General features: G+C 42.8%; 1 protein-coding gene across 5 annotated transcripts in view; it reads right to left on the bottom strand.

The window, feature by feature from the left end:
* Positions 1-22,030, bottom strand: part of rhbdl1 (rhomboid, veinlet-like 1 (Drosophila)) — a 44,067-nt gene extending 22,037 nt beyond the window's left edge. Inside the window, exons 1-5 of one of the 5 annotated variants that reach the window (XM_039787717.1) lie at positions 21,321-22,030; positions 13,584-13,742; positions 6,163-6,387; positions 5,214-5,362; positions 4,945-5,057 (exon numbers count right to left, since the gene is read on the bottom strand). In XM_039787717.1, coding sequence (XP_039643651.1) covers positions 4,945-5,057; positions 5,214-5,362; positions 6,163-6,387; positions 13,584-13,742; positions 21,321-21,350 — 676 coding nt within the window. In that variant the 5' untranslated portion in view covers positions 21,351-22,030. Of the gene's footprint in view, positions 1-4,944; positions 5,058-5,213; positions 5,363-6,162; positions 6,388-11,030; positions 11,360-11,536; positions 11,555-12,924; positions 13,007-13,583; positions 13,743-21,320 lie in introns of those variants that run through there. The other 4 variants (XM_039787716.1, XM_039787718.1, XM_039787721.1 and 1 more) reach the window with 4 other exon arrangements.
* Positions 22,031-23,534: the final 1,504 nt, after the last annotated feature.

Here is a 23,534-nt window from a genome sequence, read left to right as displayed (position 1 = left end):
CGTAAGCGTATTTCTATTGTGAGCCAAATAAACAAGTGAAATGTAAGTATTTTGTCAAAGTAGTCTGAGATGTGCTACCTTTTTTACCCTTTTTGGAAAATGCTCATTGGATTTAGGTCGAGTACTCCACTAAGAATTCCATTGTTGAAAAGAAACCTCCTTCGGCTACACATTAAATGTACATAATTACTTTCCACCACTGTGCAGGGAAGAATCTGAGAGCTTAACTTTTCACATCCTAACCTGGAAGCTTCCCAGAACACCAACAGTCCTACTGGCCATCGAATTTGAACAGACTGCTTCATAATTCGGATCATTTCAAATCTAAGTTGAAACAATCTCTAATATTAGATAGAATAAACATGTAGGAGTGATGAAGTGTCTTTCCTTAAAGAAATGTTATTCTTTTATGGCACTTTTATAATCATACTTCTATTTGTTGTCTGTTTTGTGTGTTTGCATATGAACTTTTTGGTATTTTTATTCTGCTTTTTATTGTACTATGTATGTAACATATTTGTTTTTACAAAAGCCCATCTAGGAACAAGAATTGCAATGAAATGCTATGATTTGAGGCATTGTTCTGCTCAGTAAATATTCTATGCGTATGTTTCTGTCCACATTAAAATAAACAAAACAAATCCAATTAAGATATGAAAATAATTATATATTATTTTCTCAACAGCAAATAGAACACTGGATGACATGCAACAGCCAATATGCAGGACACACACCAACACTTTTGCTTTCTCTAAATAAGGGTCTTAAACACACACACACACACACACACACACACACACACACACACACACACACACACACACACACACACACACACACACACACACACACACACACACACACACACACACACACACACACACACACACACACACACACACCCCTTTTTCTTCACAACCATGAGCTCTTGTTGAGACAGAAACACATTCTGTTTCCACTAGAATCTGTTGATATTTTACCCCAGGTCTTTGCTAACAGTACCTGTCAATGTCGATTCTTTAATGTCAGATAAGAAAAAGGAGACAAAAACATCATAGTATAGTACGTTAAAACTAAAACCTCATCTACACACTGATATCTGAATTGAGCGGGACATATTGAGGCAGCAGAATTGAGCTTGCTGTTATGAGAGGCCACTGGAGGATATGGATTGTCTCAAATGTAGGGTGTTAGATAAGGTAGACAGCCTGGGGCTCACACGGGGCTACAAGGAAAAAAAACATGATGTTCTGGCACCTGTTGATGTCCTAAAGTACATAAGTAAGCTGAATGAGCTTTTGGCATGAGGGAAGGAGACCCAGAAGAGAAAGGAGGAAAAAAAGACAGCAGATAGAATCCCTGCCACTTCCCTTTCATGTGGCGCTGGACTGAAACGTTGAACATGACTCAACATTTCACATTCATTTCGTCTGACATTGTGACTGTTTTGGAAACATGAAATTCAGGTGGAGCTGCTCATCTGCTGTTAGTGCAGCAGAGCAAAGTGAGAGAGGACTAGTACCAACGTCTGATCGGCGCTGTCAGAAAATAATTTACAGAGTTGTTTCTTCTGTGAGCAAGGACAAAATGTGCAATGTCATACTTCATTTTCAGAAGGTGCTCTTCAGTAAAGGACCAGAGCAATATCCAGATGTGTATATAAAACCATCTGACCTACACAGATTAAAAACCTTTGTGAAACAAATGTATATTTTCTTTTAAATTGCATTGTTTAATATTTTCAAGATTATGAATGCAGAGACACGTGTTCATGCATGTGAGATATTTATATCTGTGAGCAGGATTGTATACTATTCACAGTATTGGATGCACTACAAAACAAAACAAAATTTTTTTTTTAAAATTTTTTTTTTTTTTTATTTTTTTTTTTTTTTTTTTTTTTTTTAAAAAAATTGAGTTAAACAGCCGCATATGATTGAACTCATAAGCTAGAATAAGAAGGCATGAATTTATACATGAGACAGCCATGGGCAACAAAATGAGGAAGAAGGGAAGAGAAAAATAAAGAATTTCACTTAGTAACCTAAAGCACTAGGCAATTTCTAACATCCACAAGCAACAATGAGTTTACAAAAACTGAGGGGAAAGCTGTGTGCGAGGCAGTGAAACCACTAAGAACCAAATTGTGCGCACACACACACACACACACACACACACACACACACACACACACACACACACACACACACACACACACACACACACACACACACACACACACACAGACATTTAATAGATCAGTGGAAAAAGGGAAGGGGAGGCTAGGAAGAGGTACATGAACAAATACATAGATCCTATAATTCACATATTTAAATCTACAGTATCTACTGGGCATAGAATCAGGCAGCTAGCATGGCTATAACGTTTGTTACATGAACTTCATGCAAAACAAATTTGAGATGTGTCTCCTAAGTCTCATATTGTTGCAATTTGAAAATGTCAAACAAGACTGTAAATAATCGATGGTACACATTTGTTACATGTCCTCTGTAGTCATTTCAATGCATGGCCTTTTACATTTTTTTTAACGTCAACATTTATTTCTCATTCTGCAGAGAAATGGCCACTTAACTAATATGATGGTCAAATAGGTGCTCTCTCAGACGGAGAACGTCAAAATGAACGTATGCGCTCTCTTGTCAAGGTTTCAGAGGATAAACTAAAAACATGTCCTTTTAATTCATACACCTTAGAAGGGGTTCTGTAATAAGACTCACAGTTGTTAGTGACGTCTTTCATCAGGTCCTAAAACTCAAAAAGTGCACCTTAATGTTAAAAGAATTGCTATAAAAGCCAATTTGAAGGATTGCAAATTCATTACGTTGACTTGCATAAAATGAAAAATCTTTCCATGCAACAATGCCATCCTCACTCCCAGTGTGTCTCACGACACCAAAACCTCCTGCTGCACCCAAAGCCGTGGCCTTCACCGTGGGCCTACCGTGGCCGTGGCCGCGGCCTTCGCCGTGGCCTTCGCCGTGGCCTTCGCCTGATCCCTCACCTGGAAGCAGTGGCGCCGTCTCTCTCGTCATTAACCTCCACTGACTCCTCCAAAACTCCAAACACACACAAAGAGTCCAGGTGCACTTTCCGACCTGCTTTTCAATGGACTATTTCCCCATAGATCACAACATTTGTGCCAGCACAGCTCCAATTTCCACTCCATCAACCAGAATAAGAAGGTGAAGTTATTATGCCGCTTAAAGTTGTTCATCCTCATGTGACCGTGAGGCAGCTAAGCTCATCCTCACTGTTTAGAAGGAAGTCATTTATTACTTTGTTGAAAGTTAAATGCAGAAAAAAAAAAAAAAATCTAATTTAATTGCACACAGTTACACACTGCTACACTACAGTACTACACAAATTTATTTTTTGATCACCACAGTGTAACTCGTGCATAGAAATTCTAATGAATGCAGTTCAACTCCGGGCTCTGGGGGTATAAATATCACCATCTCCTCGCTGCTTTCTCCTCCTTTTTAATTCAGGCGGCAGCTTAAATCTCCAAACAGCATCTCAAACTGCACTTATAGGCTGATTCCCAAGAGAGAAACCCTGCATCACTCTCCCACTTTTCCCCCCCTCCAAGTCCCATGCTTGCTTGCTTTCTCTAATAAATCAAAGCTGCAATAATTTATGAGTGTTAAGAGTGTGTGTGCATGTGAGTGTATTGGGAAGTGAGGGTTTGGACTTTTACACAGCAAGAGTTCGGAGCAACTTCAACTCCATACTCTACGTACAGAGAGAGGACAGGAAAAATAAGAAATAAAATATATAAATAAAGAACTTGGATATTTAGCCTAAAAATCACGTTACTGAAAATAAACAAACATAACTCAATATGAATTAGGTTATTGCACTACAGTAATCAAATAATGGTTAGCATGAGATTTAGGAGATCCAAGACACAAATTGTTTCCCAGTGAAGATGAAAGGGAAAAGAGGTTTATGCAGCAGTGTTGATATGACGTCTGAAAATACGCATTAACAGCAAAAAACTGCAGTGAGAAAACCACATCCAGCAATCAGTGCGGATTTAAAAATCTCCAATCTCCAAACTGGCTTTGGAGGGGGATGAAAGTTAATGAGGTTTCTTGTCAACAAAGACTTGAGTGCTGCAGCCCGACCTCTGGGCACAGCTCGGCCGCATTTGGTTTGGTGACTTGTATATTTTTCAATAAATGCCACCAGCCGGGTCGGCATTTATTATCAAAACTAAAAAAACAGGCCACTCAGGGGTGTCAGCTTGAGGACGAGATGCTAACAAATTCAGCCTCATATATTCAATGCTAAAAGTAACTGTTGGTTTTTTACATAGCAAATAATAAAGTACAACATACCAGACCTTTGAGTGACCAAGGTACCAACAAAATAAAAAGCATAGCATTTTTCTGAGTAGCAGACTGTACAAACAATAATGAAACAAAAAACAAGCTACAGTATGCCACTACAGATATACTGTAACACGGACAACCGCATGCACGCACACACACGAAGTGCACAACAGAGAATAAACAGCCTTTTCTGTTCATGTCATTGTTTTAAAAAGGGAAAGCACTGTCCATACTGCACTGCAGATTATCTAAAACTGTCGGAACACTGCTAACAACATCTAAACTTTGTGTTACATCACTGCATACTTTACACCAGTGGTTCCCCATCCACCAAGTCCACCCACACTACACACATGGACACCATGAATATCTGTTACATATACATATATATATATATATATATATATATATATATATATATATATATATATATATATATATATATATTACATCAGTGTTAGTTTTGTTAGACAATACAATTAATGGAAATTAACAAGTCTGGTCTTGTGGCACCCCACGGTAAAAAAAGGCACCCACTTTAGGAACTGCTGGTTTCCATAATAATACATTTATTTTAAAAGACACTCACCAGCCAGCACTCCTGCCATGTAAAGCAGACTTATTCGTAAGATGCCATGGACCATCTCCAAAGGAACGCCAATCATCAGCTGCAATAAAGCGTTGAACCCCAGCTGCTCCAAACTGATGAGAGAGCACAGAAAGGGAACAACATTCTAATGAAAGCACAAGAGATTCCTCCTACAGCTGTGCATCGTCTGCAACAAAAACCAACCAGATTTGAACTGAACCAGTGCTGCAGACATCAATGTGAGGTTAAGTGGAGGTTTGTGAGCGTACCCAACGTGCATGAACATGTAGCTGAAGAAGCGCCACACTTGTGCACGGTGGCCGGGATGATAGACCAAGGGGCTCTTCATGAAGTCGGGCTGATAGGTCTGCAGTACCCACTTGTTTAGCATGATGCCATAGCACATGAACACGATAATCTGCAAAATGACACCAAACCCATTACACACTCTCTCCGCAGACTGCTGGTACAAAGGTGCAAAACAAAACCCCATTGTGCTATATGAAAGACACGTGACGTTTTCTCTTTCTGTATTCCTCAGCTGATGCTTATTAGACTTGGGGAGACAATTACTGCCCGCAGAAAAAAAGGCACATCTGGTTCAATTCCATTAATTTCTTTTCATAGAATAATGACTCATTGTCTCTGTGAATTAAAACGAATGTGAACCGTTATTATCACATCCTCATTGTCATTACAGCCCATTCATTGCCAATTGGAGGCATTATAAGAGCACTTGGCTTTCTTTCCTCTGAATTATGATGATTTTAGGGGAAGTTTTGTGAAAAAGCTGTAGGTTATTTTCGCCGCTTAATCCTCAACCATTCAACAGTGGTCCGTGTTAGTGGTTTTCCTTTTTCCCCCCAATGAATATAATAGGTCATTTAATGCCACTGTGGTGGCCAGGGTGCTTACTGACCTGGTTTCCAAGTTCGAAAATCAGTGTATAAAAAATAAAAATCCCTGTATGCAGGCTGACTGAGGGTTTCAGCTTGGAGGAATGGCATTAAATGCACCCACTAAGCCCCTGAACCTTTTCAGTGGGTAAGAAGTCTAAAATCAGTTTCTAAAATACAGTCTAAAGTCACGGTTGTGGGTTAGTAACACACATACTCAAGTAAAATATTGTGTTTTAGGAATATTTGAATCAGTGGGCTGCATCAGTAGAAAAATCTATATTCAGCTCGGTGTCTGATGACGTCACCTCCTAAATCTCACCTGTACGATGGTGACGATGGCAATGAAGACAGGCGGGGGACACAGGCGGTTCTGGTGGAAGTACCAGCGCCGGTCCGTCTCGCAGGGCAGGATCTCGTAGGCCACATAGCGCACAAAACGTTTGTACAGACCGAGCCCCGTCTCGTCCAGCAGGATCTCCCTTTGCAGCGTTCGGCGGCCATTCGCAATGGCCCGTCGGAAACTGCTGGAGCGCTTACTGCTCATCTGAGGAAAAAGGTGAAAAATCATGCATGTATTACTCTCAGAAGCTCAGTGCAATATCTTGTGGGCAAGTGCTTGGATTTTAAAGAAACTCAGAGGAGCGATGAACAGTTTTCCAAATCAGAAAAAAACATCAGTTTACTTACTTCTAACAGGACATGTTTTCTCTTTATTTAAAGGTATAGTTCAGGCATTTTGGGAATAACCTAACTATCTAATTACCTCTGTCCAAAGGTAATTAATCTGCCTACGAGCCCATCTACAGCTCACTAACTAACCGATAAATCTCATTTAATTTCCTGAAGTCTTCACCATGAGGTTGAGGTTGGCAGGCAGTTACTTCCAGGCCAAGAAATAGTCACATAATTGGCATATAATCCCCGTAAAACCACAACTTGTTGATTTTACGCTTTGATTTTTGTACGGATTAAACAAACAAGATAAAATGTGTTAATTAGTGAGCTTTAAAAGGTACTGGTAGGTGGTTTTGTTACCTTTGACATACTGTTTTTCAGTCTTTATGCTAAGCTAAGTTATCTAAACCAACTGCCAGCTGTAGCCTTATATTTAACGAACAGATATGAGAGCAATCTTCTCATCCATCTCAGCAAAGCAAATAAGCATATTTTCCAAAAACATCTTAATAAGAATAAATGAGAAAGTTGTTTTTGTTCAGCTGAAAGGCTAGTTTATTATTGTGACCTTAAGAAATCAGCAGACAGGTCATTCCCTGTGTTTGTTTTTGCTACTTGATGACTTAATGTTTCTTGCAATAAACTTGGCTCGAGCTGTTTTATGAGAATTACTTTCAGCAGCTGGAAGAGCACACCTTACCAGGATGAACAGATCTCATCATCGCCTGCTGCTGAATGTTTCATTTTAGCAATTAAATCCATAACTATCTTCATGCTAGGTGAGGGTGGGAGGATAGCTTCTTTTCATGTAAACTGAGGAGAAGCTCATCAGTGTGACTAATCATCCTAGATGGGGAGCCTACATTCATAAAGTACGGATTTCACAAGGGATAGTGTGACGGATTATGTAAGTTCTACTTTTATAACCAAATTGTTAGGGGAAAAGAAATTATAATTATTTTCATTTCAGACTTTTTCTGTTGTTCTGACAGTTGTTCAGAGACATAAATGAACTGTGAATTTTCTTTTTTGCTATTCATGCTTAATGCTTAACTGGCGTTAGAAATAAAATAATTTTTTCAGCAGCAATTAAAATATTAATATCAAAGCCATGTTACACATCTAAACAACTGCCAATCACTTTGTTGCCACAAGACAGATGACAGAACTGCAGCTGAATATGAATGGCTGATAAAAAACTTAAATAATGTATAAGAAGTTTGTGATTTAGACAGTTGGCAGGGTTGATTGCAGCTCAGACATCATAACAAATGGACTGTTGAAGTGATTTTGCCCTTGAAAAGCAAATCTTTGTTAAGTGGAAATATTGCATAGAAAGAGAGAATGTGTGTGTGTGTATGTGTGTGTGTGCGTGTGTATTCATGTTATCACAGACTCCAGGTTTGCTAAGTGAGCAGGAGCTTTGCAGCAGCCTGCAGGCCAGCAGGACCAACTCTTGATACGTTCTTTAATAGAGGCTTAGGATGAAAACCATCCTAATGCCACTATTTTGACAGCCAAAGCAGAAAACTGTCTGGATACCAACACAGTGGGTTCTTTCCCACCAGAGTTACCACTGAATATACTGTCTGACCAGCTACTCAAAGCAGGTATCATTTACAGTTAATGTCTGCATTTCCTTATAGAAAACCAGCATGCATGCTTCACAGGTATGATTTCCTTAATACTCAGTAGCACTGCCAGATGCTTGAAGTCTCCGGAGAAGCTAAAACAATACAGCTCCTTTGGGGACAACTGGCAGACGATGTAATTATCTCTAAATCAAAATATGTACTATAATGTGACGTGACACTTTATGAAAATTAGTTTCCAGGAAAAGCAGTGAAGGAGGAGAAAGAGGGCATGTGGGCAGCAGCTGCAATGATTAACAGTATAAATCTACAACAGCAGACCTTATGTAGAGGTTTCTAATAATAGTAACCTTAGACAATATGGCAGCTTTGTACGAAGTGTAATGAAACCTCCAGAGGGGGCCTGTAGGAAGTACAACCCGCCATTAAAGTACACCATTCATTAGCCAGGTCCTGCTGCTTGTAGACACAGCAGGGGGCATGGTGAAAGAAACTGAGGGTCAATATCTATAAAAGCTAATGAGCTAAATATACTGGAGGACAAAGACTGTAAATACATGAGCAAATAATGAAAAAGAAATGCTCCACAGATTGCTCCATAAATGGAGTAGCAGACTTTTTTTTTTTTTCAAGAAATCACTGAGGAAAAAACTGAAGAAAAAAAGTGCTAATCCGCTTTGGAAGTTAGCAGAGCTGGAAGTGGTAACTACCCTAACTGTGGGTAATTATGACACTGGTGGTTGTACACTACAGTGAGGGTGTGAGGGGCCTGTTGCACAGTGATAACCAGAACGGTGTCGAGCTGGGCTGCTGGCTCTCCCACAGATGGAAGGATACATATTTAGTATGGAAATCAGGCCTGGAAAATGCAATTATACTATACTTGAGGCAGGGAGTGAAAGCAAAAGAAGAGGAGTAGAGGGACATAAGAAGGCAGAGAGGGGGGAATTAACAGGGGAAGATGAGCTGCCTGCCTGGATGAGCTCGATTCCATATGCCGCCAATGGACAGTGAAGGTGAGACATCTCCTTTCTCATTCTAAATATATCTTCATATTGTTGAATTCACAATGAAAAAGATGACATTTATATGACGAAAAGAGGTGGGATAGAGAGAGGTTAAGTGATGTAAATATAATTTTGCATTCTTCCTTTCTGTTGGCTTTCTTCTTTTAAATAAAAGTTTCTGTTTCTGAGTTTATTTCATCTTTGTTTGGCTCGGTGACAACACCTGCCGCCTCTTCCCCATCGCACTCTATTCTCTCCCATTCATGCCGTCTCTGTAAAAATGTGCTCCGAGGAGACACAGCTAAGCATAGCGATCACTTTGCTTCGCCTACTCTGACATGCAGGACTGCCGCCTCTAAAGTGAGCATTAGCAGCCTTTTGAAGTGACGACAGGAGAGAGACGGCGAACAGACATTAAGGCACAAACTAGGAGCCAAAACATGAGATAACGCACTGAGAGGAGTGACGGAGAGCAAAGGTGCACCAAAAATCACATCTCATCGCATAAAACGTCAGAGGGGGAAAACCTCTGACTTGTGCATTGTTAACGGTGTAAGTTTCCTGACGAAGCAACGTCTGCCAGGGAATAATTGATGCTGAGGGTAAGAGCACGAAGATAAAGATAGCATTCCGACTGAATGGGCCAAACTGACAGCCGCGTGTGTGTGTGTGTCAAACAGCAGGAGTCCATCCTCCTCCTCCTCCTCTTGGTAGCTGCTGTACATGCAGCTCTCAGCTCTAGTCAATTGTCCTGGATGGATTAATTAGCCACATCACATGGCCAATACCTCACAGCTCAATACTTATTAGTAATAACAATAAAAAAACACACGTTTTAAAGGATATTCAGGTGTCTGCACAGGAAATTTAAAAAATCCGTAAATTATTATTTTTTTGCTCAGTTTATTGTGGCGGCCATATTTGTTGACACACATGAAAAATCATTTATCTTCACTAGAATATTAGAAGGCTGCAACAATGAACTGAGTTTACATAGTGATCACCACCATCACACTAAAAGTCTCACTACTAGTCATTCAGAAGACCTAAAAACTCCCTCTCCCTAACTCTCTCTCTCTCTCTCTCTCTCAGACACATACACTTGTACACTCTCAGAATCTAAATCACTGATCTCCGCCTCACGGATTCTACCCTGACCCAGATATTCAGGTTCTTTCTTGCCCAAATCCTTTTAAAATGAGAGTCCACCTTTTTCCCCTCAGCAGTTTGCGGCCTTCCTTCATGGTTTAATCATTGTGGTGCTAAAACGGAGAAAAAAAACAAACCTTCACTCCAGGACACTTAAGCAAAGTGCATCACTTTTAGCCTGCAATCCATCTAAAACAGAAAGCCTTGACTGGAGTTTGGTGTGTGGTGTGATGTTGATAGGTAGCATCTGTGTCCCTGAAGACAGATGCACTGTGGGCAATAATGTGACTTCAAATAACTTGAAAACTTTTAAATACTGTATATCAACTACAGCGTCTTTCGACTGGGCCTGTAGGTGAAGGTGATTTCTGCTCTCTGCAAGTGCTCTCTTTCTTACAATACTGCTTCGGATGTGACAAAAGAAAAAAAATTGAAAACATATTATGTACATATTACAACAGAAAAAGTAGGTTCACCAATTGGGCAGAAAGGTAACAATGAGGCACAAAGCAACAGTCAAATCCTCCAACCTGAACAAAGAGAATCCCTCGCCATAATCTCTAAAATACACCCTCTACCCGTGTAATTAACCATGGCAGCCATTTTGGATCTCCGTCAAACATTAGCCAAATTACCACCCGAAGGAAAACAATGACACACTTCTTCAGTTACACAGCTGGTTCATAACAGCATCAGAGGACTATCTTTAAAGAAATCGATACGTGCAGTTACACACATAGGAATATATCCGACTTCAGGCTTACTGTACTCTCAGTCCATTAGCAGATGCTCATCTATCACAGAATCGTCCCCCCCAAAGGCCCATGTTTGAACTTTGCCCCCTCTGGTGTCTCTCAGCCTCATGCATCGACGAAACCTGCGTGTGTTACTGTGCGTAGACGTGTCAAAATGTGTGCTGGTTGTCTTGCTGTGTAGAATTTTTGTGCTGCTGATGTGGATTAGTAGTCAGATACAGACCATACTCTTGGTGAGTGTAATGTGTGTGTGTGTGTGTGTGTGTGTGTGTGTGTGTGTGTATACAGTTCCCCAAGAGAGGTTTTAGCAGAGCGTTACTTATTCACCCCTCTGGCAGAACTGATGGAGTTCTCTGGCTAAGATCATCCTGCATGAAAAATGGGTTGAACATGAACGATGTCAGAGACAGTCTTGTACTTACAGACGCACGCACGCTCGCGCACACACACGCACACACACACGCACACACAGAAGCTGTTGCCTAACGGCGCGATTCAAACACATTTACACTCACTGAGGTCGAGAAAAGCACCGTGGATGCACGGCTCCACTGAGTGAATGTAGAACAACAAATCAGAAAAATGTTGAACACACCCGTTAACTGACAAAAGCTTACAGGCTAAAAGCATCGAAAAGGCATGGACTGAGGGCACGCAGACACACAGACACACACACACACTTGCCATGTCCATTTTAGTACGATGCAGGAGAGTTCCAATCAATCAATACAGACACCACATTAGAGGCACTGGCTATGATACTGGCTATGATATAATGGCAGCACTGAACTTTCCAAATCAAATTTCAACTGTCATCTGTCACACACCATAAAGCGCTACTTAATAAATCTGCCTGAGACACAGAGATGTGAATGGAGATAGAGGAAGAGAAGGGTCGGACAAAAAGCAGAGAATACGGGCTTGAGAGAGACTGGAGAAACTTAGATGAAAATTAGTCAGCGTGCAGTAGAGAGAAAGGAGAAGAGGAGAGAAAGGAAGCCAGGGGTATTCGTTGATGACCTGGTTGAAAATGTCATGCTACATGCGACACTTTCCGAGCGTCAGCCTGGAGCTCATCCCAGGGAACCTACAGAGTTCATGCATCACGTGCTGCGCGACAGGAGGCCAGATTCACATTAACATTTGAATATCCTCTAAATTAGTCAGCAAATCTGTACTGGCAGTGCTCATGTGTATGAATGATAGTCTGTCTGCGTTTGAGACAGTGTGTGTATATCAGGAAGAGTAGGAGGGTGGCTGCATTAATTAATAATAAAAACGCTTGTATATATGCAAATTCTATGCATGCACAGAACGTGTGTGGACATAGCCTGTGCGCGTTCATGTGTGTGCATCAGACAAATCTTTAAAATCAAACCTGGGGGTCGATATCTGTGTGAGGCTGGGCGTTCTCAAATTACTGCCTGCTACTACCACTGCTGGGCTAATCGAAGGCAATTAGCATTTAGCTAATGGGCAATTTTAAAAGTGTCTCCCTGGTGCTTTCTGAGGCGAGGCAGGTGTTTTTTTCCCCTATGACATATGCTCACGAGTGTAGAATGAAAGAGAAGGAAAGGAGATCTGCGGGTTCAAAGAGGCAGGTTCAAAGAAAGGGGGGATAATATTACATTGGCTTGAAGAAGGGAAGATGAGAATGCACTGAAATGAGATGGATCAAAAATAAAATTAAAATAATAACACTTCAAGAATGGCGTTGGAAGACCTGCTCCAAATTGAGTGGCCTTGTGTGGCCTTCATTACAAACCCTGGACAACACAAGGGGAGAGAAAAAGATACAAAAAAAGGGACTGATAAACAGAGAGAGAAAAAGCAAGAGAGGGGGGAAATGAAAAGTGAAGTGAAAATATTACAGGAATTGTATTGAATTAATCTTGGCGCTTACGACAAGCAGGTGCTCTTCTCCGCACTCCAATTAATCCATCAAGGAGAATCAGCCATTCGCACATACATCTTTTCGTGAATTTCTAGTACACAAATGTGAAGAGGCAGGAAACGAAGAAAAAGAAGAGGCAGAGAATAAAGAGCCTGGCTGATTCAAAGCAGAGGCAAAGGACAAAAACTGTAACTAAGAGAACATAATAGCACACACACTGTTCTCACATCAGTATATAAAACATGTTCTTGCACAGTATCAGTCTTGTTGTTGTTACACTATTTAATGTTCATTTTGTTTGAATATATCAGTTATGATAAATCAAAGTGGTTGCTCTAATACTGTGGCTCTGTCAGCTTGGTGTGAGTGTTTTCTAGTGCTCGCTGTGCACGGCTTGTGAGGTTAAGTGCCTGGATTTACCGACACATTAACTGGAAAGATTGATCCTCCTTTTGCAGGACAACGACCTGAATGGTCGAGTCAATTTTCTCCACTGCGGAGCTTGCCAGGCTCTGTCTGAATCAATTTTGTAACCTTTTCTGAAATCCAACAAAAGTGGGTGTATGTGTGGAAATGTGCGTCTGTGCTGCAGGACATGAAATGCCTCAAGCGACTCCCTCTGCATTACTCTCTGTATAGCTGTGTACGTGCGTCTGGTTTCCACTCACCAGCTCGATGAGCTCCTGGTAGCACACCTGTCCCTCTTCATTGCTCTGGACCAGGGCTAACAGCATGTCCAGTTTGGACGGGTCCAGCTGCAGCTCATGGTGCTCCACCAAGCTGGTGAAGTTCTCCACTGCGATGAAACCGGTGTTGTCTGGGTCCAGCTGCAAAAACAACAGCCCACTTTTAGACAATTAGGATATAAACTACATTGCTGATAATGCATGTATTGAAAATGCTATTTCAATTATGCATCATGTTTATTTTTTCTTTTCATAATAAGCAGCACTGCAGAGATGAAGCGTCAGTTTGCCCTGAGGGAGAGTGCATCAGTAATAGACAGCTAAGATGTATACACAGAGACACAATAGATATTCATAAAGACAAATGAGAGCCACAGGGCTGAAGCCATGAGCTCAGACAGTGACAGCAGTATTAATTAAGCTGCGTTGCCTCTACGAATTAGGCCTGCCTAAAGAAAAAGCCCCAAACAACCTCATTAAAGGAGCAGGTCTTTCACAGCAAACCACAGGACGGCTGTTGTTGGGAGCAGTGAGAGAAGACAGGCGGGCATGTCATTCTAATACACAGCAACCTGCAGTTTCTCTTAAAGGTCCCATGGCATGCTGCTTTTTGGATGCTTTTATATAGGCCTCAGTGGTCCCCTAATACTGTATCTGTATCTCTTTACCGAAATTCAGCCTTGGTAAAGAATTACAGCCACTTGAGCCAGTCTCACAATGAGCTTTCCTTAGTATGTGCCATTTCTGTGTCTGTAGCTATTGAGGAGGAGAGAGGGTGGGGGAAGGTGGAGGGTGGGGTGTGGCCTTGACCAACTGCCACTTTGCTTGTTTGCAAGCCATGATGTCTCTCTCTTTCTCATGGGTGGGCCAAATTCTCTGGGCGGGCAAAGCAGAGAAAGGGGAGGTAACCTTGCTCCTTATGACCTCATAAGGAGAAGATTCCTGATCGGCCCATCTGAGCTTTCATTTTCTAAAAGGCAGAGCAGGATACCCAGGGCTCGGTTTACACCTATCGCCATTTTTAACCACTGGGTGACCATAGGCAGAATGGGGGAACTCATATTAATGTTAAAAAACCTCATGAAGTGAAATTTTCATGCCATGAGACCTTTAAATAAAGAAATCCCTCAGCATTAAATGGGGTTGACATTAGTTTCTGAGTGGTTGCTTTATTTGATTTTATTATTCATTTGGTCCAACCGTGGTCACATTTGCAGTTTGTAGTCAGTGTGTTTTTAAAAGAATCACCACTCACTGATTTCTGGATGCCAGTGCTGCTCCTCGTAATTGATTTAAGCAGGAGAGTGTCATAAAAATGTGGCTGTCTAAAATAGCACACTCTTAAAAATGGCTTGTAAAGTATAGAGTGTGCATCTACGCTGGGTTTATGTAATGTGGGTTCTTTTGGGCGGGCGGCAGCTTCACTTACTTATTACTTGATTTTCTTCCCTCACCTTCTCCTCTTAAATGCATTCAATTGCTCTGCAATGAAGCGTTAATTTCTCATGCCAGCTCTCCTTAGTACATCCGAGTGTGTTTGTGAAAATGTGCTTGAGGACAAACTGGAGCAGTACAAAGAGACCACATGGGAAGAGCCCTTGCCGCTTCTCATTTTACTGTTTCCTGAATGCTAACACAGCCTCATTAGGTTTCAGACAGTAAACCGACGGCCTCTGGATGCCCCAGGGAGGAGTGAGCTTTCAGATGTTGCGTCAGTGTGGAGTCAGTCGTGCTGGATCATCGATGCCCATGTCTTGAGTACACAGGAAGAATCCTGTCTAGGCTGCCGTCTGGACCTGGCCTGCTCTGACATGGTTAGACAAAGGCGTTTCATCGGCTGCATGAGAAGAGCAGCATTAAACCACGCTGCGCTGTGTCAGTCCTGACTGCAGGAGGCTCAAAGCTTAAAGCTCTACTGCTCAACTACGGAGCTAGGGATCAATCTGGGAATCCATTGGTGTGTGTGTGTGTGCCTGTGTGTGTGTGTATCCTTTCTCCTAAACATGTTTACTGTATATGCTCTGCTACACTGTTTCCAGTTTTTTTGCAGACATTAAGTTGAACACAAGCATCCCTTTAATTCCATTTAATCTGCTTTTATCACTCCCCTGAAAACGTATGTATATATTCACCTGGGAGAGCACAGTGGAGGCAGGAACTAATGGGTTAGTTTTATGATGCTTGACTTGGAATGAGTGTTTTCCCACTGCTGGCTGATGTAGTGAAACTATTTTGTCAGTTATGACACTTTAACACTACTTTCTTTACACCAAGATGACTGCATATAAATGGGTATTAACCAATATTAACCAAGATTCTGTACACACACAACCACTGTTGTCTCAAGGGCATTTACTGATTACACTCTTCACATTATGCACATTGTTTAAGTGAGGTCTGTTTACACATTAAGGGCAAAATCTATACTATACTACCTCCCTATTGGTCATTGTCTGTCACACATCTCTGTATAATCTCAACACTCAGCTCCTGACAGCCAGCAATGTCAAGGCCATCTGCAATGCACGTAAAAGCAAATTCGTAACCAAAAATGAACCAAGATGGGAAAAAAATGGCCTAGGTCTATTTTTAGATAATCCCCTTAACTGAGTGTCCAATGGACGTTTGCTAAAACAAGGCCCTGTTCTGTCTTTAAGGCTCGCTAAACAAAATGGTGCAGCTATGGCAAGAATTTGTGATGTGTTGGGCACCAGGGTGGCATGTGGGGAATACAGGGGGAGAGACAGCACAAAAAAGACAGCAGAGAGGGTAGGTCGAACATGGGAGAGGGAGGTGAGGTGGGTGGTCGGTTGGTGAAATGAAAGACATGAAAAATGATGAAGTTAAAGAAACAGTAGAAGTAGAAGGTATGAAAAGAGAGAAGAGAGGAACAGAGACAGCCAGAAATCAAGCAAGGACGCACAGAGACTAAAAACGCCTCGCCACTATCTGTTATTCTGTGCGCCTGCCTAACCCAGCAGTCTGGCTCTTCTTCTTTTTCCTATAAGAAGGCTGTGACACACTCCAGTGCTCTGCATCCACTTGCCATAGAGGGGAGATAGATCAGATTCTAATGTGCTCCTGGCTCAGCCCAGGCTGACAGGGGGAACAGAGAGCCACACGGGGGACGTCTGATTACTGTCAGCCTCCATATGTCAGCACGTCACTGCACGTACAGCAGTAGCACAGAGGCAAACTGTATATGGTTGTGCACATTTACGCAAACCAAGTGTTGACACTAAGCTGTCATTCTGCACAGATGCTATTCCCTTCATAGTCTGACCTTATTCAGGAAGAACGTTGCACAGGGGGAGCCTGTCTGCCGAGGATACAAGGAGGTGGGGGATTGGTTCTTGTAGCCAATTAGGGTTATCAATTAGTAGGAAGAGGTACACTGAGATGAATGAGTGTTGGCAAGAAGAGCCTGCTTTTTTTTCCTGGGAAGGCTGGTGACGTGGATGAACAAGGGGGGAGTGACAGAGAGAAGAAAAGGTTGGAAGAAGGAGGGGAAAAGCGCTGAGAGGGAGGCAGTTATTGAAGCAATCCAACACTGGATAGGGCGACACTTTGACAAGCTGCATGCATTGCCATGGTTACCAGTCGCCTGCGTGTCATCCCTTTCTTGCATTCCCCCGCCCAAACATATTGGCATTCAAGAGGCAAAGGAAAGACACAAAAGGGGGGAGAGAAAGGATAAAAGAAAGGCTGAAGGAAAAATATAATACAGATGGATAGGAAGACACCAATGAGATTAGAATGAGGTGGTAATAAGACGGGCGAAGGGTTTAGGTGTAAAGGGAGGTGGGGCGGGAGATTATGGATGGACGTTGGAGGTGTTAAGGTACAGAGAGCAAATTGGCTGGCTCAAGAGCAAGTGGGAGGAGATGGACAAGACACGGGATGGAAATGTATACACGAGGAGGAGGAGAAGGAGGAGGGCAAAGAGGAGAGGAATGCTGACTGCAGGGGAATGATCTCAGTGTTAACCCTCGGGACCTCTATTACCTCCACCGCAGCGACTCCGACTGACCCCAGCCCACGACTGACTTATCAGTCTGTTCCACAGGGGCTCAAGGGTGAACCCTCCAGCCTGGGAACAAACCACAAAACCTAGCCATGATAGACGTACAGCCAGTGGGCTGAAACACAGCCACTTCTATCGTCCTACCTGCAGAAGACTGACACACAACCAATGACATGGCACTCTGTATGTCGCACTAAGAGAGTTGTAGCTAATTCTGCTATTACATCACCTGAGGCAGAAAGTAGAGAATGATACCCATGGTTACACTTTGCATGCATTCTCTTTAATTATCACCAGCCAACTCAAGATGGCACAATTTCAACTGTTTTATGAGGCTCTTCTTTTCCTCTGGCAAAGGTAACAATATGAGAGCCAAAACTTGGTTGATCGATTAGTCAATCAGCAGAAAATGAATTGGCAACTATATTGATAATGGATTGTTTTTGTAATTTTGTCAAGAAAATTATGACAAAAGTTCACGATTTCCAGCTTCTCGAATGTGTTTTCTATGACAGCATATTGAATTTTCTGGCATGACAAATGATTAGTCAATGGTGTAAGTAACCCTAAATCTTCAAACTAAGATTTATTTTGAATAGGGCTCAAGCTGACTTGAGGCATCCATGTTTGAACACACCACCTGGTCAGATATATTGAAATTAAAGTATTTGGTCTCCATTAATTATCTACATAACAATAAGGCAAATCAACGTCTGTCTCGACAAAACAGAAACCGCAACACCACAAAAGATTTACCATAGACCGAAAAGGTGTAAGCTGAAGGACTAACTGTTTTTGTTTTTACAATACAGGAATTATTTGATGTCAAAAGTAAAAGAGCTAGAAACGTTGATAGTTGTTGAATGAACAGTATCTACACTTTGGCAGATGGTGATTATAACTTCCATTAGGTGGGAATGCAGCACCAGCACTGGTATAGTTCCCACTGACTAACCCCCGTGGCACAGAGCCAATACTACGGACTACTTTGGTCTCTGTGAACAAGGCTGTCAAGCTTGGACAGGGCTGTGTGTATCTGCAGAGGGCAGTGGCATTCACAGGGCAGAGCATATTTGCATGGCATCAGATAAAACCCTTTTGATTAATCTCTGCTGCCCTCAGGACTCATTGGTGTTCACCAACAACTGGGCCACTGACTCAGTAATCATCACAATGCACGTTCTGCCCTGCCGTTACCATCATTATGCTCAAATTTTGCTACTGTGGCACTGGGATGCGATGGCCGTTAGATCCAAAACACTCTCTCCTCAAGTGGAGACGAGTATAGACAGACACCCGCAGGGATTTTCCTTCATGCAGACAATCATCTAACTACATTTCCTGGCGTTTAAACACAGTACAAACAGCCAGAGGCATTTTCAAATACAGCTCAATGCAAATTAGCATCAGAGAATGATGAAAAGGGACTGAGCCCTATTCTCTCTACTTGATATAAGTATGTCAAAATAGTATTCAGAATCTCAATTCCTTATGGGAGAGATACACATGAGCCAGATAAGAACTGGATGACACATGGGGATATGTTCACCAACTAATGATAGAGTACTTTAGTGGCTGGGTGCTGCTGACCATAAGTTGCCTTATCAGTGGCGCGGCAATAGAAAGACTATCAGTGAAACTGCGTCTGTGTGTGTGTGCTCTGATCATGAGCATATGTGTGAGCCTGCATAGGCCAGAAATAGCCTGAGCTCAGCATTGCAACCTCCTGCAGACAAAGACTAATAAAAAAACTCACTCATGTTGCTACTGTTGCTACTCCAAGTCTCCCCCTGCAGCATTTTCATGTGATTCTGTGTGATACGGCTGCAATGTCCCTTCTTCTTTACACCTGCACTGCTCATATAAACTAAGCATGCACAGTTTTTCTTCTGAGGTAAAACATCCTGATTGAGGAATACTCTAGGAAACCCCAAAAGCATTGAAGTTTAGTGCCTTAAACATCTGATGTGTGTTTGACTGAAGGGAATGTTAGGCCAGTTTAAATCTAAATGTTTATAAAAAAACTAAGCAGTGACAGAGTAATCCTTTCCCTTTACAAATGGCTATGCAGAAAATACCCCCAAGCAAAGCACTTGACCTCCAGGTGCTCTTGTAGATTTGCTTAGAGGCTGGTGGGACACTGTGGTCGTTGTGGGAACCCTACAGTGAACATGACTATTTAAATCTGGAAGTGCAAAAAAACGAGGCATTTTCCTGGATGAGACAAGCAGAAAAGTGCCCAATGTTTAGACAGGCAGCAGGCTTTGCTAAAAACAAGCTTGCCTGTTCACAGTCCAAAAGCTGTTTTCTCTTCATTCTGGTTTAATTAGAGAGACCTTTTCCAAATCAAAGTCCGCTGCGTGGAGTCCCAAAAGTGGAAAAAGCCTGTTGTCAGCCAGAGTGAGTGATTTGGTCTAGACTTGAGCTTAATAGGACCACAGTGTGCTCAACTGTGGCCTGTCTATATGAACATAGTGGTGCAAGCAAAGCAAACCCCACAATCAATAAAACAACCAGCCGTTTACAGTGTGGAAGTATTGGCTTCATCTGCAGCCCAAGGACCTGCTACATCGAAAATGGATATTGACACAGATGAGTCAGCCTCTTTGATACTGCATTCAAATGTGTCTATGAAGGAATATGTGTTGTTGAGGTATTACTAAGTAGTTGTTATCCCTGTAGTGCTATTAAGTACATCCGTACCATTTACCTCATCACTATTTCCACTCCATTTCCACTTCCTTCCTTCTCCCCAAGGCTCTTGTCGATGGGTTTTTCGGGGGGCCTTGTAACCCTTCAGCAGTTAATTGATTCCTCCCTCTTGGACAGAATGATTGCCCAATCTATCTGTCCATCAGCCAAAACCCCAGTTCATCATCAAAAACACAAGACACATTAGAAGGCTTAGAGCTAACACACACACACGCTCACGCACACGCACACGCACACACACACACACACACACACACACACACACACACACACACATACACACACACACACACACACACACAAAACATATGTCTTCAGGAAACACTAGCCAAATATAGACATAGCTTTCTGCCTTCAAATCCATACTGGCTTGTTCATTTTGGAGATGGTAGACCAAACCTTAACTCAAACATAGATCTGACTGAAAAGTAAAAACAGCAGTTTGGGTAAGAGGAATCTAAGAAACCAGATGTCAAGATAAATATTTTCCACTGGCCTAAATATGGCCACTAACACTGTGTTTTCAACAGCAGGGCTGAAAAAGAAGAAAAAAGTTTAAAGCCAAATAACAGCTTCTATTCTAGAAGGCACTGCCTCGTTGGAAATGAATAATCTTGCAATCTTTGTTTTTTGTGACTGAGATGATAAGACTGGGGATGTGGTAAACACAGAAAAAAAAAAAAATCAAGAAAAAGCACAAAGGAAAACATTCCCAGGAACAGACATAAATCCATGCACATGCAGCATGATTGCTGCAAACCCTAATGCAGCAGCTGTAATCGACCATTATCGTACGATTTTTGTCTCATTCCTCAAATAGAGAATGCTCCAATCAATCCATCTATACATCCATTTATACATGCATATCCATCCTTCTATTTGCACACACCCCCTCCCTCCCTCCCTCCCTCATTCCCATAAACCATGACATGATGACCCCCCACCCCACCCCCCCACCCCCCTGCTTTGGCTCATGATCTGACCTCACATTCTCTGGGCCCACATGGCTCCATGATGCTTGCGTCCGTCGTGTTGTCTCACGCTCTCATTTTGCCCGTGCAAACAGCCCCTGCTATCAATCTTAACATCAGCTCTCACCCCCAGCCTCCACGTCTCAATCCCTGGATAGACGGCGAGGTGGCCAGGAGCCCGTAACCATAGAAACCTCTGCCGCTGCCTGCTCACTCGCTTACCTGCTCTTGTATGAGCTGAAACAGGGAGCTTCTATCCATATACTGGCCAGGGAGGTGAGAGGAGCCGCCGCGGACAAGGGCATAGGGAGGAGCAAGAGAGGAGTGATGGTGGTGTTGGTAAGGATGGGATAAGGTGGAGGGGGATTTGGTTAAAGTAGCAGCTGGTGCCTAAATTGTAGCGTCAGGCCCCCTTTGTAGCTGCTGCGTCCCCCCCTTGGTGATGGAGAAAGCCTGGTGAGCTCTGCCCCTGGATTTACTTGCTGGTGGGTGTCGCTGGGGTAAGAACCGGTGCTGTGTGGCTCCGTGTTGGTGCTGAGAGTGCAGACGGTGGTGCAAATGGGCCGTGACTCTGCTCTGTGCCAGTGCAGCGTGGCGCGGCAGTAAACCCAGCTTCAGCAGACGACAGGCAGGCACGCAGGCAAGGCAGATCCAGCAGCTCTCATTCACTCTCCTCCTCCTCCTCCTCGCTCTCCTCTATCCCATTGCACTGACTGCTACCTCTCTCTCTCTTCCCTCTCCTCATACACACACTGCGCCGCCTGCATACCAATTAGGCAGGGGAGGGAGGTGGCCTCTCTCTTCCAATTGGAGACGGGGGAAGGAGTGTCCATGGGCTGCGGCTCCTCTCCTCTCCTCACTACAAGTAAAGGCGTCTCAGGGAGGGAGCAGGGGATGGGCTCCACTGCGGCTTTGCGCTTACTACAGGCACAGACCCCCCACACACATGTCTGGTCTGCTACTGACAGGCATACACACACAAACCCACGCACTGTAAACAAGACAAAAGCTACAAATACACAGACAGGCATATGGTGAAATCCTCACCATGTGATGATTGTGTTCATATTAAAACTACGGACAAAGGAGATGAATGGCACGGGAGACAACATAAAACCACTAATGATATAAATAGCACTGATGGGCCCCCAAAGGATACTATAGACTGCTCTGCAACCCTTTACAGTACATCTCTGTGCTAATTATAAGCACTGGCACATTAGCACATTGTATGCACTGCTGCACAATCAAGCAAACTCCCACCCCCAACACGAATGCAAAAACATCAAATTAAATTAGACTGTTTGGACGGCTCACTGAACCTCCAATGAGCTCAAAAGAATACCACCCTACGACAATAACACAAGACCACGATCCTCAATACAACACTTAATTATAAGTAATGCCAGAACAAAGGCTCTTTTTGTGTTAATCTGATGCATAATGAAGAGACTGGCATGCAGGGAGCCGAGCCAGAAGGTCAACATACAAATGGTTAAGGAACTTGTTACTGCTGCATGTGGGTGGCAGGCAGTGGCTGTGTTTGATTTCATTAAAATCCTCTTTAAAAAGGTGTTTTCTTTCTGCACAAATCCGCAGTGACCCCTCCTCCTCAGGACAACAGCGAGAAGGGGGATGAAGCAGCGAGGGGGACGTAAATTTGAACTTGTAATAAAGTGAAAGAGCCTTCGATGCCCTGGAGCTGGTTGTAGCTGAAGATGTTGTCAGGGTTGGGAACCGGTGATGACTTCAGCTTACACTGTGGTTGAAGCAGGGGCGATTCTCGTCCTCTGCACTGTTCCCTGTGAAATGTACCACCAACGGTGTAACTCTGCCTCTGGCTCGGTGACAAACAGTGCCTCTGCCTGTTTAAGGAGCACGACTGCACCAGATGTTTGGCCTTTTTTATTTTCTTACAGGCGGGAAGGCTTATAAATTCTTCTGAATGTGAGAAACATTTTTAAAATATCTGGAGTTAGTCATTACAGCCATGTGTCTTGTGCTTTATCGGCTCAGACTGAGGCTGCTGACTATATGAAGCCAATGCTAACTACTGTATTTGTCCTAATGGATTGGGCAGAGCTCCCAGACTTTCCTTTAGTCACCTTCCACTATGCCCATCTGACACACTTTTGTTTAACCAAAACCTTAATAATGACGTCCAAGTCTATAGCAATGTCAGGATTCCCTTCCCTGTGGAGTCACTCCACAGGGGTTCTTTGTTCA

The sequence above is a fragment of the Perca fluviatilis genome, chromosome 21, assembly GCF_010015445.1.
Source record: "Perca fluviatilis chromosome 21, GENO_Pfluv_1.0, whole genome shotgun sequence".
Classification (NCBI taxonomy): domain Eukaryota; kingdom Metazoa; phylum Chordata; class Actinopteri; order Perciformes; family Percidae; genus Perca; species Perca fluviatilis.
Note: the sequence above shows the minus strand (reverse complement) of the source record. Positions and strands in the feature narration are given on the sequence as shown.